This window comes from Ostrinia furnacalis, unplaced genomic scaffold (assembly GCF_004193835.3).
Source record: "Ostrinia furnacalis isolate ACB-3 unplaced genomic scaffold, ASM419383v2 OfSCF5188, whole genome shotgun sequence".
NCBI classification, from domain to species: domain Eukaryota; kingdom Metazoa; phylum Arthropoda; class Insecta; order Lepidoptera; family Crambidae; genus Ostrinia; species Ostrinia furnacalis.
The window spans coordinates 121,824-138,722 of record NW_021135427.1 but is presented as its reverse complement, the minus strand read 5'-3'; the positions used below and the strand labels follow the sequence as shown (position 1 = coordinate 138,722).

Genomic DNA, 16,899 nt, shown 5'->3' with positions numbered 1-16,899 from the left:
TAATCGATATACAAATGGATTAAATACGAAACTAATTAGTTAGGTAATAGTTTCTTATGTCTGGTAACCATTCTTTTCACAGTTACTTAGAACAGTGACTCGTCAACAAATAAGTATGTATTGAACTGAACGAATATTCTCAAAATAATATTAACAATAGGAGCCTAAAAACTCTCCTAACAACAACACAAATTGTATCACAGTTAAAACAAACAAAGTTATATAAACAAATAGCTTGCTCTTTGTAGTCCAATTAAGTGGTTCCCACGGTATCGCTTTGTATAGAAGGAAGTAGCTATTGAAATGGTGTTTTGTTATAAAATAATAACTGAGACTCCGAGGCGGTCGGGCACCACATCCCCGGTGAGACGAGCTGTGCCCACTAACAGTAAGTAAACACACAATTTTTTTTTGTGACAGGAGTCTAACGAGCATAGGGATCACCTGATGGTAAGTAATAATTACCGTCGCCCATAGACACCTGTAGTCCCAGGGGCGTTACAGGTGCGTTGCCGGCCTCTAAGGTGAAGGCCTTTAAGGTGAGAAAATCTTTGAATCCAGTTCTCTTTCTTTTCAAAAATAGAGATTTTTTTTCTTTCAGTAAACTTTTCTATCTACAGTATTAAGAGTACTTTCCCTCCAAGTCGCATTACAAAATTCCACCCTGTATTAGTACTTCGTAGATACTTAGATTATGTGCATTAATGTCCAAATAAAACCCTGTTGTCAGTCGTCTATGCATGGGCACAGTATTACCGTGGCATGGGCAAGAAAATACTTCACTTGCGCGAGTTAAACATGGTACAACGCCATCTGTTGGTTGAATTTTGAACTAATTACAATGCTGGTCCCCAACCTACCTACTAACTAAATAGCATTCTCGAATCGGTAGATAGTCCGATATCCAGCTGTTGAGTCCATCTCCTTTTATGATATTTTTCTTCCAGTTCCCAGCTCCCTGTCCCAACTCGTTGGTACCGTGGACTACGAAGCCAGCGATGTGCTGGACATCCCCGAGAGAGACTGGCGGCTGCTGGCTGCCCTCGCCAAGAAGAGGGACGAGAGCGACGAGCGGGAGCGGCTGGCGGAGGAGTTCCAGCGCATGTGGCAGAAGGAGAAAGAGGAGAGAGAGATGGTAAATTCTTATGTTAAAAAGAGTCAGTCATACAAGTTCGATGGTTAAGGCAGAAGCAGGCTCCACCATTAAGAATAATAGCAACTGAGGCTGCGGAACACATAACACTACGGTAGGTGATGGAGTAGCTCAAGCAAGGGAGCTTCTGGACTGCAACAGACACAAGCAGAANAAGGAGGACAGAGATATGGTACATTCTTATTTTAAAAAGGGTCGGTTATTCGAGTCCTATTGTCGAAGTAGAGACTCCACAATCAAGAATACTAGCAACTGACGCAGGCTACGGAAAAAACACTACGGTGGTTGATGGAGTAGCTCAAGCAAGGAAGTTTCTGGACTGCATCAGATACAAGCTAAATCGCAGCGAGGACGTACGAGCTCGGGGATTTTATCGACCAGAAAGTAAGACATGTTGATGGTTCATCAGACAGGTTCATGTGTGTCAACTTTACCCCTATCTATTTACAGTAGAATCCAATTATAACGACGCTGTGCGCCGATATTTACGTCGTACTATCAGGTCGTTATAAGCGACGTCGTACCAGTCGTACTGAATGGATTCTACTGTATTTAATTTTAGTTTTATTACTTTGACTCCACTTTTTTTTTGTGTGACAGGACGCAATTAAACTAGCAGACGGATCACCCGATGGTAAGTGATTCACTTCCACTGCCTTCTAAAACTTTGTTACATACCTCGTTGTGCTGTGACTCTTTCTAGGTAGAAGCTGAAACCCTCGACCAGTACAAGCGGTACCTCGCTCAGAAGCGTCACCAGGAGCGGTTGAGGCTGGAACACAAGCAGCTGCGGCAGGCCACAGAGCAGCAACTCAAGCAGGGGGAGCTCCTGAACTGCATCCGATACAAGCAGAGGCGCAGCGACGACCTGCGAGCGCTGATCATAGATCAAAAGGTAAAACAAGAGTTCTAGAGTTAATGGTTTCACTAAACTTCAATAGATTACTACTATAGTCTGGTCCGTGAGCAGGTAGAATTTTGTCCAATGACCCCAAGCTACCCATCATTATCGCTCGCGCGTAATTATGTTGCTATCGCGCTCGCACACTCACTGCGGGTGCCAATTGCACAGTCGCGACAGCAATATAATTACGCGCGAGCGATACTTAAGGGTAGGTAGCTAGAGGTCATTGGACAAAATTCTAGGTGCTCACGGACCAGGCTTTACCTGATGCTAAGTCAATACAGAGAAGCTGTAAGAGAAGCGCTTGCAACTAGATCTCAAGCGACTGCAGCCAGCGATGGATTGGAAGCACAATAAAAAGATGGAACATGTGTAGTGGTAACTGGATGGATCCTATTGTATAGCGTCAACTTGCGAGCGATGATTGAAACACAATCTTGTGTTTTTACATCTTCAAACATGGCAGTCAAGGATTCAGTTTGGTTATTATGAACTACCAAATGGAATCCAAGCCTATTTCAGAGACCAGCATATTATACTTATAGTTCAAGTGTTGATGACTGCATCAAATTCTAGAATAGGTATGTTTTAAGTATTTAGGCTACATTAAAATATTTTCTAATTAACATTGACTATTAATAAAGTAGCATCAAATTCTTGGACGGATATCTACACAGGTTTGACATTGACTCTTATCACATACTTACAGGTGACAGACATAGTAGACAAAGCACTAGAAGAAGAAGCGCGAGCGACCCTGGCTGCAAACCGGCGCCTGCGTCAGAGCGCGGCGGAGGAGTGCCGGAGACAACTGGACCTTGCCGACGCCAGGAGGAGGGAAGACGACGCCTTGAGGAGGAGGAACGCGATGCTGAGGGATGCCTCACAGGTCAGAAAAGAGTTTATATTAAAGATATGTAGTATACAAAGTACTGGAATAAGAAACGCGGTGAAGGAGTTCCATTGACAGCTGGACATGATCGAATTGAAGAGGAGAGAGGATGATGCGTTGAGGAGGAGAAATGCGATGCTGAGGGATGCCTCACAGATCAGAGAATGTAATAGAGACATAGTACACAAAGCATTAGAAGAAGCTGGAATAACCCTGGCGAAGAAGTGGCGAAAACAGCTGGACCTGGCCGACGCCAGGAGGAGGAGGGAAGACGACGCTTTGAGAAGAAGGAACGCGATGCTGAGGGATGCCTCACAGGTCAGAAAAGAGTTTATGTTATAGAGATGTAAGTAGTATACAAAGTACTGGAATAAGAAACGCGGCGAAGGAGTTCCAAAGACAGCTGGACATGATCGAATTGAGGAGGAGAGAAGACGACGCCTTGAGGAGGAGGAACGCGATGCTGAGGGATGCCTCACAGGTCAGAAAAGAGTTTATATTAAAGATATGTAGTATACAAAGTACTGGAATAAGATACGCGGCGAAGGAGTTCCAATGACAGCTGGACATGATCGAATTGAGGAGGAGAGAAGACGACGCCTTGAGGAGAAGGAACGCGATGCTGAGGGATGCCTCACAGGTCAGAGAAGAGTTTATATTAAAGATACTAGTAGACTAAGTACTAAAAGAGGAAGCGAGGGTGACGCTGACGAAAGACTGCCGACGCCAGGAGGAGAGAGGACGACGCGTTGAGGAGGAGGAACGCGATGTTGAGGGATGCCTCACAGGTCAGAAAAGAGTTTATATTGAAGATATGTAGTATACAAAGTACTGGAATAAGAAACGCGGCGAAGGAGTTCCATTGACAGCTGGACATGATCGAATTGAAGAGGAGAGAGGATGATGCGTTAAAGAGAAGGAACACGATGCTGCGGGATGCTTCACAGGTCAGAGAATGTTATGTCTCTATAACATAGGGCCGGTTTCCAGTAAAGCGATGGGGAGATTCCAATAAAGAGATGTGCGGCGCAGCTGCTAGGTAAGTAATTTTCATTAAATTGAAGAGGAGATGCAAGACGACAGTAGACGTGCGGAGATGAGACAAGAGAACACGAGGAGTGGTGGAGACTTCTAAACCTGACGCTTACTTGTGATGCTTCACAGGTCAGTTTATTTATATTAAAGAGACTAGTAGACAAAATACTGAAGGAGGAAGCGAGGGCGACCCTGGCGGAGGAGTGTCACAAACAGCTGGACCTGATCGACGCGAGAAGAGAGAACGATGCATTGGGGAAGAACGCGATGCTGAGAAATGCTCTGCAGGTTAGAGAAGACTTTAAGAGATGTAGACTACATCTCTTTAACATAAACTACGTCATGTAGTAGACAAAATACTGGAGGAGGCGAAGAAGAGCCGCAAACAGTCAAACAGCTGAACCCCATCGACGTGAGAAGGGATGGGACGCAGTTCAGACAAGAGTTTATGTGTAGAAAAAGTAATCGGCTAACGACAACTTCCTACTAATATCATAAATGCGAAAGTTTGGATGTCTGGGTGGATGTTTGTTACTCTTTCACGCAAAAACTACTGAACGGATTTTGATGAAACTTTACAGTATTATTATTTATAACCCAGAATAACACATAGGCTGTAATTTATGATGATCTGTGACAAACAAAATTTCAAACGGGTGAAGCCGCGGGCAAAAGCTAGTCAGGTATAAGCCAACAACTAGATAATAGCTCTAGGAAGGCTTCTACCTAATCCTGACACTGAGTATAACATCGTTGTAGAATCAACAACGATTTGCGAGTAACGTATAAAACTATTGGATTTGTGTAGTACAGTCAGCGTCAATTAGTTCGAGACACCCAAATTGGTCAAAAAGTAGACAACACAACCTTATTCTAATAAGGTAACAAANAAGGAGGAGAGAGAGATGGTACATTCTTATTTTAAAAAGGGACGGTTATTCGAGCCCTGTTGTCGAAGTAGAGACTCCACAATCAAGAATACTAGCAACTGAGGCAGGCTGCGGAACACAACACTACAGTAGGTGATGGAGTAGCTCAAGCAAGGGAGCTTCTGGACTGCATTAGACACAAGCAGAGGCGCTGCGAGCTCTGATTGTAGACCAGAATGAAAGGCTTGAAGAGCTTCTTACATGAATCTCTAGGTTTGACCTCAATAGGTAACATCGACTACAAAATCAGCATGTCCTGGACAGCCCCGAGAGAGACTGGCGGCTGCTGGCTGCCCTCGCCAAGAAGAGGGACGAGAGCGACGATCGGGAGCGGCTGGCGGAGGAGTTCCAGCGCATGTGGCAGAAGGAGAAGCAGGAGAGAGAGATGGTACATTCTTATTTTAAAAAGGGTCGGTTATTTGAGTCCTGTTGTCGAAGTAGAGACTCCACAATCAAGAATACTAGCAACTGAGGCAGGCTGCGGAATATACAACACTAGGGTGGGTGATGGAGTAGCTCAAGCAAGGGAGCTTCTGGACTGCATCAGACACAAGCAGAGGGGCCTGCGAGCTCTGATATAGACCAGAAAGTAAGGCTTGAAGAGCTTCTTACATGAATCTCTAGGTTTGACCTCAATAGGTAACATCGACTACAAAATCAGCAAGTCCTGGACATCCCCGAGAGAGACTGGCGGCTGCTGGCTGCCCTCGCCAGAAGAGGGACGAGAGAGACCAGCGGGAGCGGCTGGCGGAGGAGTTCCAGCGCATGTGGCAGAAGGAGAAGGAGGAGAGAGAGATGGTACATTCTTATTTTAAAAAGGGACGGTTATTCGATTCCTGTTGTCGAAGTAGAGACTCCACAATCAAGAATACTAGCAACTGAGACGGGCTGCGGAACACAACACTACGGTAGGTGATGGAGTAGCTCAAGCAAGGGAGCTTCTGGACTGCATTAGACACAAGCAGAGGCGCCTGCGAGCTCTGATATAGACCAGAAAGTAAGGCTTGAAGAGCTTCTTACATGAATCTCTAGGTTTGACCTCAATAGGTAACATCGACTACAAAATCAGCAAGTCCTGGACATCCCCGAGAGAGACTGGCGGCTGCTGGCTGCCCTCGCCAGAAGAGGGACGAGAGAGACCAGCGGGAGCGGCTGGCGGAGGAGTTCCAGCGCATGTGGCAGAAGGAGAAAGAGGAGAGAGAGATGGTACATTCTTATTTTAAAAAGGCTCGGTCATTCGAGTCCTGTTGTCGAAGTAGAGACTCCACAATCAAGAATACTAGCAACTGAGGCGGGCTGCGGAACACACACTACGGTAGGTGATGGAGTAGCTCAAGCAAGGGAGCTTCTGGACTACATCAGACACAAGCAGAGGCGCCTGCGAGCTCTAATTATAGACCAGAATGAAAGGCTTGAAGAGCTTCTTACATGAATCTCTAGGTTTGACCTCAATACGTACCTTTGACTATAAGTCCAGAGATGTGCTGGACATCCCCGAGAGAGACTGGCGGCTGCTGGCTGCCCTCGCCAAGAAGAGGGACGAGAGCGACGAGCGGGAGCGGCTGGCGGAGGAGTTCCAGCGCATGTGGCAGAAGGAGAAGGAGGAGAGAGAGATGGTAAATTCTTATTTTAAAAAGGGACGGTTCTTCGAGTCCTGTTGTCGAGGTAGAGGTTCCACAATTAAGAATACTAGAAACTGAGGCAAGCTACGGAACACACAACACTACGGTAGGTGTTGGAGTAGCTCAAGCAAGTTAGCTTCTGGGCTGCAACAGACACAAGCAGAGGCGCCTGCGAGCTCTGATTATAGACCAGAATGAAAGGCTTGAAGAGTTTTTTACATGAATCTCTAGGTTTGACCTCAATACGTACCTTTGACTATAAGTCCAGCGATGTGCTGGACATCCCCGAGAGAGACTGGCGGCTGCTGGCTGCCCTCGCCAAGAAGAGGGACGAGAGCGACGAGCGGGAGCGGCTGGCGGAGGAGTTCCAGCGCATGTGGCAGAAGGAGAAGGAGGACAGAGAGATTGTAAATTCTTATTTTAAAAAGGGTCGGTCATAAAAGTCCGGTGGTTAAGGCAGAAGCAGGCTCCACCATTAAGAATAATAGCAACTGAGGCTGCGGAACACACAAAACTACGGTAGGTGATGGAGTAGCTCAAACATGTGGAGCTTCTGGACTGCATCAGACACAAGCAGAGGCGCCTGCGACCTCTGATATACCAGTAAGTAAGGCATGAAGAAATTTTTACATGAATCTCTAGGTTTGACCTCAATACGTACCTTTGACTATAAGTCCAGCGATGTGCTGGACATCCCCGAGAGAGACTGGCGGCTGCTGGCTGCCCTCGCCAACAATAAGGCGGAAGGAGGAGAGAGAGATGGTAAATTCTTGTTTTAAAAAGGGTCGGCTATTCGAGTCCTGTTGTCAAAGTAGAGACTCCACAATCAAGAATACTAGCAACTGAGGCAGGCTGCGGAACACACACTACGGTGGGTGATGGAGTAGCTCAAGCAAGGAAGTTTCTGGACTGCATCAGACACAAGCAGAGGCGCCTGCGAGCTCTGGTATAGACCAGAAAGTAAGACTTGAAGAGCTTTTTACATGAATCTCTAGGTTTGACCTCAATACGTACCTTTGACTATAAGTCCAGCGATGTGCTGGACATCCCCGAGAGAGACTGGCGGCTGCTGGCTGCCCTCGCCAAGAAGAGGGACGAGAGCGACGAGCGGGAGCGGCTGGCGGAGGAGTTCCAGCGCATGTGGCAGAAGGAGAAAGAGGAGAGAGAGATGGTACATTCTTATTTTAAAAAGGGACGGTTATTCGAGCCCTGTTGTCGAAGTAGAGACTCCACAATCAAGAATACTAGCAACTGAGGCAGGCTGCGGAATACACAACACTAGGGTGGGTGATGGAGTAGCTCAAGCAAGGAAGTTTCTGGACTGCATCAGATACAAGCTGAAGCGCAGCAAGGACGTACGAACTCGGGGATTTTATCGACCAGAAAGTAAGGTTAATTTTGAAATTTTGGTGGGTTCATGTGTGTCAACTTTACCCCTATCTATTTACAGTAGAATCCAATTATAACGACGCTGTGCGCCGATATTTACGTCGTACTATCAGGTCGTTATAAGCGACGTCGTACCAGTCGTACTGAATGGATTCTACTGTATTTAATTTTAGTTTTATTACTTTGACTCCACTTCTTTTTTGTGTGACAGGACGCAATTAAACGAGCAGACGGATCACCTGATGGTAGTGATTCACTTCCACTGCCTTCTAAAACTTTGTTACATACCTCGTTGTGCTGTGACTCTTTCTAGGTAGAAGCTGAAACCCTCGACCAGTACAAGCGGTACCTCGCCCAAAAGCGTCACCAGGAGCGGTTGAGGCTGGAACACAAGCAGCTGCGGCAGGCCACAGAGCAGCAACTCAAGCAGGGGGAGCTCCTGAACTGCATCCGATACAAGCAGAGGCGCAGCGACGACCTGCGAGCGCTGATCATAGACCAGAAGGTAAAACAAGAGTTCTAGAGTTAATGGTTTCTCTAAACTTCAATAGATTACTACTATAGTCTGGTCCGTGAGCAGGTAGAATTTTGTCCAATGACCCCAAGCTACCCATCATTATCGCTCGCGCGTAATTATGTTGCTATCGCGCTCGCACACTCACTGCGGGTGCCAATTGCACAGTAAGGATAGGTAGCTAGAGGTCATTGGACAAAATTCTAGGTGCTCACGGACCAGGCTTTACCTGATGCTAAGTCAATACAGAGAAGCTGTAACAGAAGCGCTTGCAACTAGATCTCAAGCGACTGCAGCCAGCGATGGATTGGCAGCACAATTAAAAGGAACATGTGTAGTTGTTACTGGATCCTATTGTATAGCGTCAACTTGCGAGCGATGATTGAAACACAATCTTGTGTTTTTACATCTTCAAACATGGCAGTCAAGGATTCAGTTTGGTTATTATGAACTACCAAATGGAATCCAAGCCTATTTCAGAGACCAGCATATTATACTTATAGTTCAAGTGTTGATGACTGCATCAAATTCTAGGATAGGTATGTCTTAAGTTTGTCTTTAGGCTACATTAAAATATTTTCTAATTTAACATTGACTATTGATAAAGTAGCATCAAATTCTTGGACGGATATCTACACAGGTTTGACATTGACTCCTATCACATTACTTACAGGTGACAGACATAGTAGACAAAGCACTAGAAGAAGAAGCGCGAGCGACCCTGGCTGCGGACCGGCGCCTGCGTCAGAGCGCGGCGGAGGAGTGCCGGAGACAGCTGGACCTGGCCGACGCGAGGAGGAGGGAAGACGACGCGTTGAGGAGGAGAAACGCGATGCTGAGGGATGCCTCACAGGTCAGAAAAGAGTTTATGTTAAAGATATTATGTAGTATACAAAGTACTGGAAAAAGAAACGCTGCGAAGGAGTTCCAAAGACAGCTGGACATGATCGAATTGAGGAGGAGAGAAGACGACGCCTTGAGGAGGAGGAACGCGATGCTGAGGGATGCCTCACAGGTCAGAGAATGTTATAGAGACATAGTATACAAAGCATTAGAAGAAGCTGGAATGACCCTGGCGGAGGAGTGCCGGAGACAGCTGGACCTGGCCGACGCCAGGAGGAGGGAGGACGACGCCTTGAGGAGGAGGAATGTGATGCTGAGGGATGCCTCACAGGTCAGAGAATGTTATAGAGACATAGTACACAAAGCAAATAAGAAGCTGGAACGACCCTGACGAAGGAGTGGCGAAGACAGCTGGACCTGGCCGACGCCAGGAGGAGGGAGGACGACGCTTTGAGAAGAAGGAACGCGATGCTGAGGGATGCCTCACAGGTCAGAAAAGAGTTTATGTTAAAGATATGTAGTATACAAAGTACTAGAATAAGAAACGCGGCGAAGGAGTTCCATTGACAGCTGGACATGATCGAATTGAGGAGGAGAGAGGACGATGCGTTAAAGAGAAGGATCGCGATGCTGCGGGATGCTTTACAGGTCAAAGAAGTGTTTTAAATAGACATTACTAGCGTGGGACGTCTAACAAGGCGGACACTGGACAGACGACCTCATAAAAGTAGCAGGAAGGTACCGGTCAATCTAGAAATCATTGGGGGAGGCCTATGTTCAGCAGTGGACATCCTGTGGCTGGAATGATTATGATGATGAGACATAGGAGACAAAGCACTAGAGGAAGCAAGGGTGACCCTGGTGGAAGAGTGCCGGAGACAGTTGGACCTGGCCGACGCGAGGAGGAGAGAAGACGACGCCTTGAGGAGGAGGAACGCGATGCTGAGGGATGCCTCACAGGTCAGAGAATGTTATAGAGACATAGTATACAAAGCATTAGAAGAAGCTGGAATGACCCTGGCGGAGGAGTGCCGGAGACAGCTGGACCTGGCCGACGCCAGGAGGAGGAGGGAAGACGACGCTTTGAGAAGAAGGAACGCGATGCTGAGGGATGCCTCACAGGTCAGAGAAGATTTTATATTAAAGATATGTAGTATACAAAGTACTGGAATAAGAAACGCGGCGAAGGAGTTCCAAAGACAGCTGGACTCTTAAATACATTAAATGGATATTGTGAGCGAAGAATTTGGCCTAGCTGATTCAGTAAAGGTATTTCCATAATATTATAGTTCTTAGCTTTATTTCAGTTGTTCAGGGATGCTAAATTATTTTATTTTAACACATCACATCACATGTGCATTAAGTATTTTTATCAACAACAAACTCGTATTTTATTTATAGTAATTTAACAAAATTTTGTGGTATCCCTAAACATTTTCAATAAACGCCATCTAGTAAACTAAGGATAATGTCACTAACTTCCCTTACCTCTCACAGAATCTGAACAATTTGTTTATTGTTCTCAACGGAATAGTGTCTGCGACATACGCCCCTCGCTAGATGTCGCTGCGTTTCATCCGAGCACGTAACCCCTGCAAAACGGCAACCATTCCAAACATTAACATCTCTGAAAGCAACTAGATGGTGCTACGAGTCGGAGGTTCGTTTTTCTAGCCCGCGGTGTCCAGATTTTTTTCCCTTTAATCACTTTCAGCGTCCAATTTATCATATTAATGCAAGTTAAAGTCGAGTCAAGGCCTGTCCATTGCACTGCGGACGGGTGGACTCCTTCACAAGTCTAATGACGATGTATGTGGTGGTGTCATGTTACAGAAATGATAAATTTTTGGAAGGGACTGTGCGTATGCACCGTCCCCACAAAAACTCTGCCAATGAGGACAGATAATAAAAATATATTGGACACGTATTTTTTATATTTTGTCTTAATCGAATAATTACAGTATTATATTGAGTTGAAATGTTGCGTGACGTCACTTTTGAGTAAAAAATCTACATAGACGTGAGTAGTGACGCAAAGCGCTATTTCAAGTTACGTTATTATTTAATTATGAAAGAAAACAAAAAATACGAGTCTAATATTTTCTAATTAAATACATTTTGTCATCTAGCCGATTATTGGCATCGCTATACAGGGTGTTAGGTAAATGGGTATATGAGCCGACACTAGGCCATGTTAACATGGGCATATAAATGGTATGGTGAAGTCAGAAATTTGATATCATCATTTTAATTTTTTTAATTTTCATACAAAATAAATTTTATAAAATCCGATTTGTATGAAAATTAAAATAATTAAAATGAAGATATCAATTTTCTGACTTCACAAAATAAATTTTATAAAATCCGATTTGTATGAAAATTAAAATAATTAAAATGAAGATATCAATTTTCTGACTTTACCATACCATTTATATGCCCATGTTAACATGGGCTAGTGTCGGCTCATATACCCATTTACCTAACACCCTGTATAGTTATACAGGGTGGAATTTTGTAATGCCACCTGGCACCTGGAGAGAAAGTACTCTTATTTTACGCAAAGAAAACATTCCTTCATTTTTGAAAAGAAAAAGAACTGCATTCAACGTGTTCCGAAACTTTTTCGAAAATTCACCACCATAACATAAAATTTTTTCATGGTATCACTTATCCTTTCATTTGATATTTTTAATAGTACTTCATAATTTAATAAAAATTCTGTGGTTTCCCTAAACATTTTCAATAAATGCCATCTAGTAAAATAATGATGTATCACTTGCCTCTCACAGAATCTGAACGATATGTTCTCAACAGAATAGTGTCTGCGGCATACGCCCCTCATTAGATGTCGCTGCGTTTCATCCGAGTAGGTACGCAACCAGACGCAACCCCTGCAAAACGGGAACCGTTCCAAACATTCACATCCCTGAAGGAAACTTAGATGGCGTTACGTGCGGGCTTCGTTTCTCTAGCCCGGGGTGGCCAGATTTTTTTTTCCGATAATGACTTTTGGCACCCAAAATCCAATTTTCTTATTATACCTGCAGTTGGGCAGCTGGCCTAAGACCATTGGCGAACTCCGTCCATTGCACTGCGGATGGGTTCTCCCTTCTATGATCTGAGGGTTCACCCCTTTAAGGTTGTGAAAGTAGGTAATTAATCATAGATTATTCTAAGGTTCTCATAATTTTTGGAAAGGGGACTGCGTAGTGCGTATGCCGTCCCCACAAAAACTCTTAACACGTTATCCCAATACTCACCACATGCAACTCAACTTCTCTTTGTCTTTTTCGCCATTTGTACAGTTTTGCAATTAATTCAGAAAAAAGGCAACGTACCTTCTTCAATTTGAACGTCTTTTTATTTTATTAAATCCTGAAGATCTATTATACTGTTGCTAAATTCGCCTCCATTTTGGAATTATTTGCATCAAGCTTCAAGTTTCTTTTTTTTTTCAATAAATAGCGTACGGAGATTTCTAACGCTCTCAGCTCAGACAAGAAGTGCTGTTTGTGTCTTACACCCTCCGTTAGATGTCGCTACGTTTCATCCGAGCACGTAACCACTGCAAAACGGCAACCGTTCCAAACATTCACCTTCCTGAAGGCAACTAGATGGGGCTACGAGCCGGAGCTTCGTTTTTCTAGCCCGCGGTGTCCAGATTTTTTTCCCTTTAATGACTTTCGGCGTCCAATTTATCACATTAATGCAAGTTAAAGTCGAGTCAAAGCCTGTCCATTGCACTGCGGATGGGTTGACTCCTTTACTAGCCCATGTTGCTTGAGAGATGTGGTAACTGTGTTAGACAGGATATACTTATTATTGCTAAATTAATTTTTGGAAGGGACTTTGCGTATGCACCGTCCCCACAAAAACTGCCAATGAGGGCTATCGTTATAGCGCTCACTTTAATTATATTAAACATTTGGCAAAATATTATTATACAGTGTGTCCGGGCATGTAGTGATCAAACTTTAAGGGCGAAAACTAGGGATAATTTTATCGATAAAAATACTCTTTGGCGCTTGACCCATTTATCGCAAAATTACAAGTTTTTAATTTTTATTTTTTACCTCTTCCTTCAAAAATAAGTGAAAGCGTGGGTAGCTTAACATTAATAAGCAAATATGTATGTTACATCATGCGATAGCCAATAAAATTATGTATTAGTAAAAATAGAAAACAGACACAAGTTTCATACATTTTATGGAAGTAAGAATGGATTTAATTATGCCCTGATTTATACATGTTTTTGTTAATTTATAGCGTGCAGCGATATCAAACGCGCTAAGCTCCTGGGAGACCACGCTCCTCAGGCAAGAAGTCTCCGCGCTGGAGGCAGCACGTCGCGCGTCCCACGCCGCGCGCGCTGCGCTGACAGAAGTGCGCAGCGCGAGGATTGCGCGCGCGAGAGACGTCAGGCTGAAGAAGGCTAGGCGATTGGCGGCCATTACCGCGCAGATGAGGGAGGCTGTCAGATCTGGGAGGACTCAGTAAAGGCCTTTTAAAAATGTTTATATCCGCCTGCATAAAGGTTGGTACAAACCAACGCGATCAGCCGGCGTGCAGCGATAGCGATCAATGCATTTAAGTCTGATCGCCATCGCTGCACCAAGCTGATCGCGTGTGATCACGTTGGTTTGGCCCAACCTTAATACAGACTCCCCGCGCCTAGAGACTTTTAGTCGGCCGACAGTTTGGCCCGATTCTAATTTGTATAAGAATCGGCCGATACCAATGTGCGTTCAAGACATGTCCATAATGATTAACAGCCCGACTTAACTATCGGCCGACAAAAAGCCTGTAGTCTGCGGCTAGGTTAAAAAGACCTAGATGAGACTGCTAACAAGTGTTGGGCTAGAAAACTGACGCCGGTTGCAGATCAAGAGCAAAGTTAAGTTAATTAGTTTTCCTAGTTTATGCGAGCTAATCGCATTGCTGATGCAGTTTTCCATAGTGTTTGCAATCTGCACACGACTATAAACATAAATCTAGCTCTTGGTCTACAACCGGCATTACTTATTTCCACCATAAAATATAATGCCTATCGTAAAATGTTTCTTTCTACTATGTTGAAGCAAAATGTCTCTTTCTCATAGTGTCACTATAAGTCCTTCTTAATGCTAAGTTTAGGAAATTAATAACTATTTCTGATGGTTGTAAAAGAAATTCCTGTAATATTTCGTGCTCAATTTAAATAAGCTCATGATAGTAGATTGTAATTTGTAACTTTTTTGTTGTTTGTTTGTTAAAATTTAGTCCATGTCCATTATTCATGTCAAAAACCCCTCTACCTCTTAACTTTAAGATTAAAATATTATTATTTTAATAAATACCATCATAATTTTATTAATTTGTTTATTTTCAGTCAGACTAAGTTACAACAGTCTGAGTCTGTGGAGCTAATATTGTTGTAATTTCTGTGTTATATTATGAGGAAAAGCATAGAGGACTCATTGAGAGACACTTGTGTGACATCAACTCTTTATTTACATTATTGGTAGATACATAGGTCATAAACAGATCTTTCGTCATTTTCCAAGAATCCAGAGAAATCCTTCAAAAACGGTAGGTCTACTCAAGACTCGTCCAAAGACGGCGCGTCCCCGGAGCCGTCGTAGGGTCGTTGCGCAGGTCCCTGGTGACGGCGACGAGCCGGGCCCGCGCCCTCCTGTACTGCCGCAGCACCGCCTCTGCCTCCAGCAGGACCGAGGACGTGGAGCGCCCAGCAGTGGACTCCGGTAGGGTTTACCCTGGTAGCGAGTGAGAGAGAGNTCGCGCGTCTCATGCCGCGCGCGCTGCGCTGACAGAAGTACGCAGCGCGAGGATTGCGCGCGCGAGAGACGTCAGGCTGAAGAAGGCTAGGCGATTGGCGGCCATTACCGCGCAGATGAGGGAGGCTGTCAGGTCTGGGAGGACTCAGTAAAGGCCTTTTAAAAATGTTTGTATCCGCCTGCATAAAGGTTCAGCCAAACCAACGCGATCAGCCAGTGTGATCGCGTTGGTTTGGCCCAACCTTAATACAGACTCCCCACGACTGGAGACTTTTGGTCGGCCCGATTCTAATTTGTATGAAGAATCGGCTGATACCAATGTGCGCTCTTCATACATGTCCATAGTCCATAATGATTAACAGCCCGACTTACCTATCGGCCGACAAAAAAAGCCTGTAGTCTGCGGCTAGGTTAAAGGATTCCTAGATGAGACTGCTAACGAGTGTTAGGCTAGAAAATTGACGCCGGTTGCAGATCAAGAGCAAAGCTAAGTTACCTAGTTTATACGAGCTAATCGCATAGCTGATGCAGTTTCCCATAGTGTTTGCATAGTTTGCAATCTGCACACGACTATGAACATAATCTAGCTCTTGGTCTACAACCGGCATTACTTATTTCCACCATAAAATAGAATGCCTATCATAAATGTTTCTTTCTACTATGTTGAAGCAAAATGTCTCTTTCTCATAGTGTCACTGTAAGTCCTTCTTAATGCTAGTTTAGGAAATTAATAACTTTGTATTTCTGATGGTTGTAAAAGAAATTCCTGTAATATTTCGTGCTCAATTTAAATAAGCTTATGATTGTAATTTGTAACTTTTTTGTTGTTTGTTAAAATGTAGTCCATGTCCATTATTCATGTCAAAAACCCCTCTACCTCTTAACGTTAAGATTAAAATATTATTATTTTAATAAAATAAATACCATCATAATTTTATTAATTTGTTTATTTTCAGTCAGACTAAGTTACAGTCTGAGTCTGTGGAGCTAATATTGTTGTAATCCCTCCCTGTGTTATATTATGAGGAAAAGCATAGAGGACTCATTGAGAGACACTTGTGGGACATCAACTCTTTATTTACATTAGATAGATGGTACATAGGTCATAAACAGATCTTTCGTCATCTTCTAAGAATCCACGCTGCAGTTAGGTCTTTTCAAGACTAGGTCTTCTCGAGGCTCCTCCAAAGACGGTGCGTCCCCGGAGCCGTCGTGGCGCAGGTCCCTGGTGGCGGCGGCGAGCCGGGCCCGCGCCCGCCTGTACTGCCGCAGCACCGCCTCTGCTCCCAGCAGGACGGCGGATGCGGAGCGCCCAATAGTGGACTCTGTTCTATACCCTGGGAGCGAGTGAGAGAGAATGACGATGCAAAGACACAGAGCGCCCAACAGTAGTCTCTAGCCTGGACCATGAGAGCAAGTGAGAGAGAGAGTCTGTACTATTAGGAAGACATAGAGCGCCCAGCAGTAGTCTCTAGCCTGGACCATGAGAGCAAGTGAGAGGGAATGTATCGATAGGAAAACACGCCCTGGGAGCGAGTGAGAGAGAGTCGGGAGACACGGAGTGCCCAGCTGTAGTATCTGGCCTAGAGTACCTTGGGGTTGGGACGGATTAGGAAAGAATGGGGATGGGAATAAGGTATCACAATCTCGGTTGTTTTGTAAGGAAAATATATTGTCCAAGATACAATAGGGATCAAATAAAGGATCAATACCTAATTCTAAAAGACACCAGAGGGTAGATAAGAACTCTTTATTTACATTTGAAACACGCTAGGTATATAGAAAGTCATAAATCTTTCGTCATCTTCCAAGTATCCACGCTTCAGTTAGTCCTCCAAAGACGG

At 44.5% G+C, this 16,899-nt stretch overlaps 2 protein-coding genes across 2 annotated transcripts; both read left to right on the top strand.

The window, feature by feature from the left end:
* The first annotated feature begins 303 nt into the window (after positions 1–303).
* Positions 304–3,291, top strand: LOC114360847 (trichohyalin-like). Its single transcript, XM_028315673.1, has 5 exons — positions 304–388; positions 948–1,135; positions 1,857–2,048; positions 2,767–2,946; positions 3,028–3,291. The coding sequence occupies exons 1-5, from the start codon at positions 304–306 to the stop codon at positions 3,289–3,291; spliced, it is 909 nt and encodes a 302-aa protein (XP_028171474.1).
* A 226-nt stretch (positions 3,292–3,517) lies between these two features.
* Positions 3,518–13,828, top strand: LOC114360846 (trichohyalin-like). Its single transcript, XM_028315672.1, has 9 exons — positions 3,518–3,589; positions 4,114–4,272; positions 5,164–5,301; positions 5,553–5,711; positions 5,961–6,119; positions 6,386–6,529; positions 8,238–8,429; positions 9,112–9,291; positions 13,548–13,828. Exons 1-9 carry the CDS (start codon positions 3,518–3,520, stop codon positions 13,776–13,778), a joined length of 1,434 nt encoding a protein of 477 aa, XP_028171473.1. The 3' UTR covers positions 13,779–13,828.
* Positions 13,829–16,899: the final 3,071 nt, after the last annotated feature.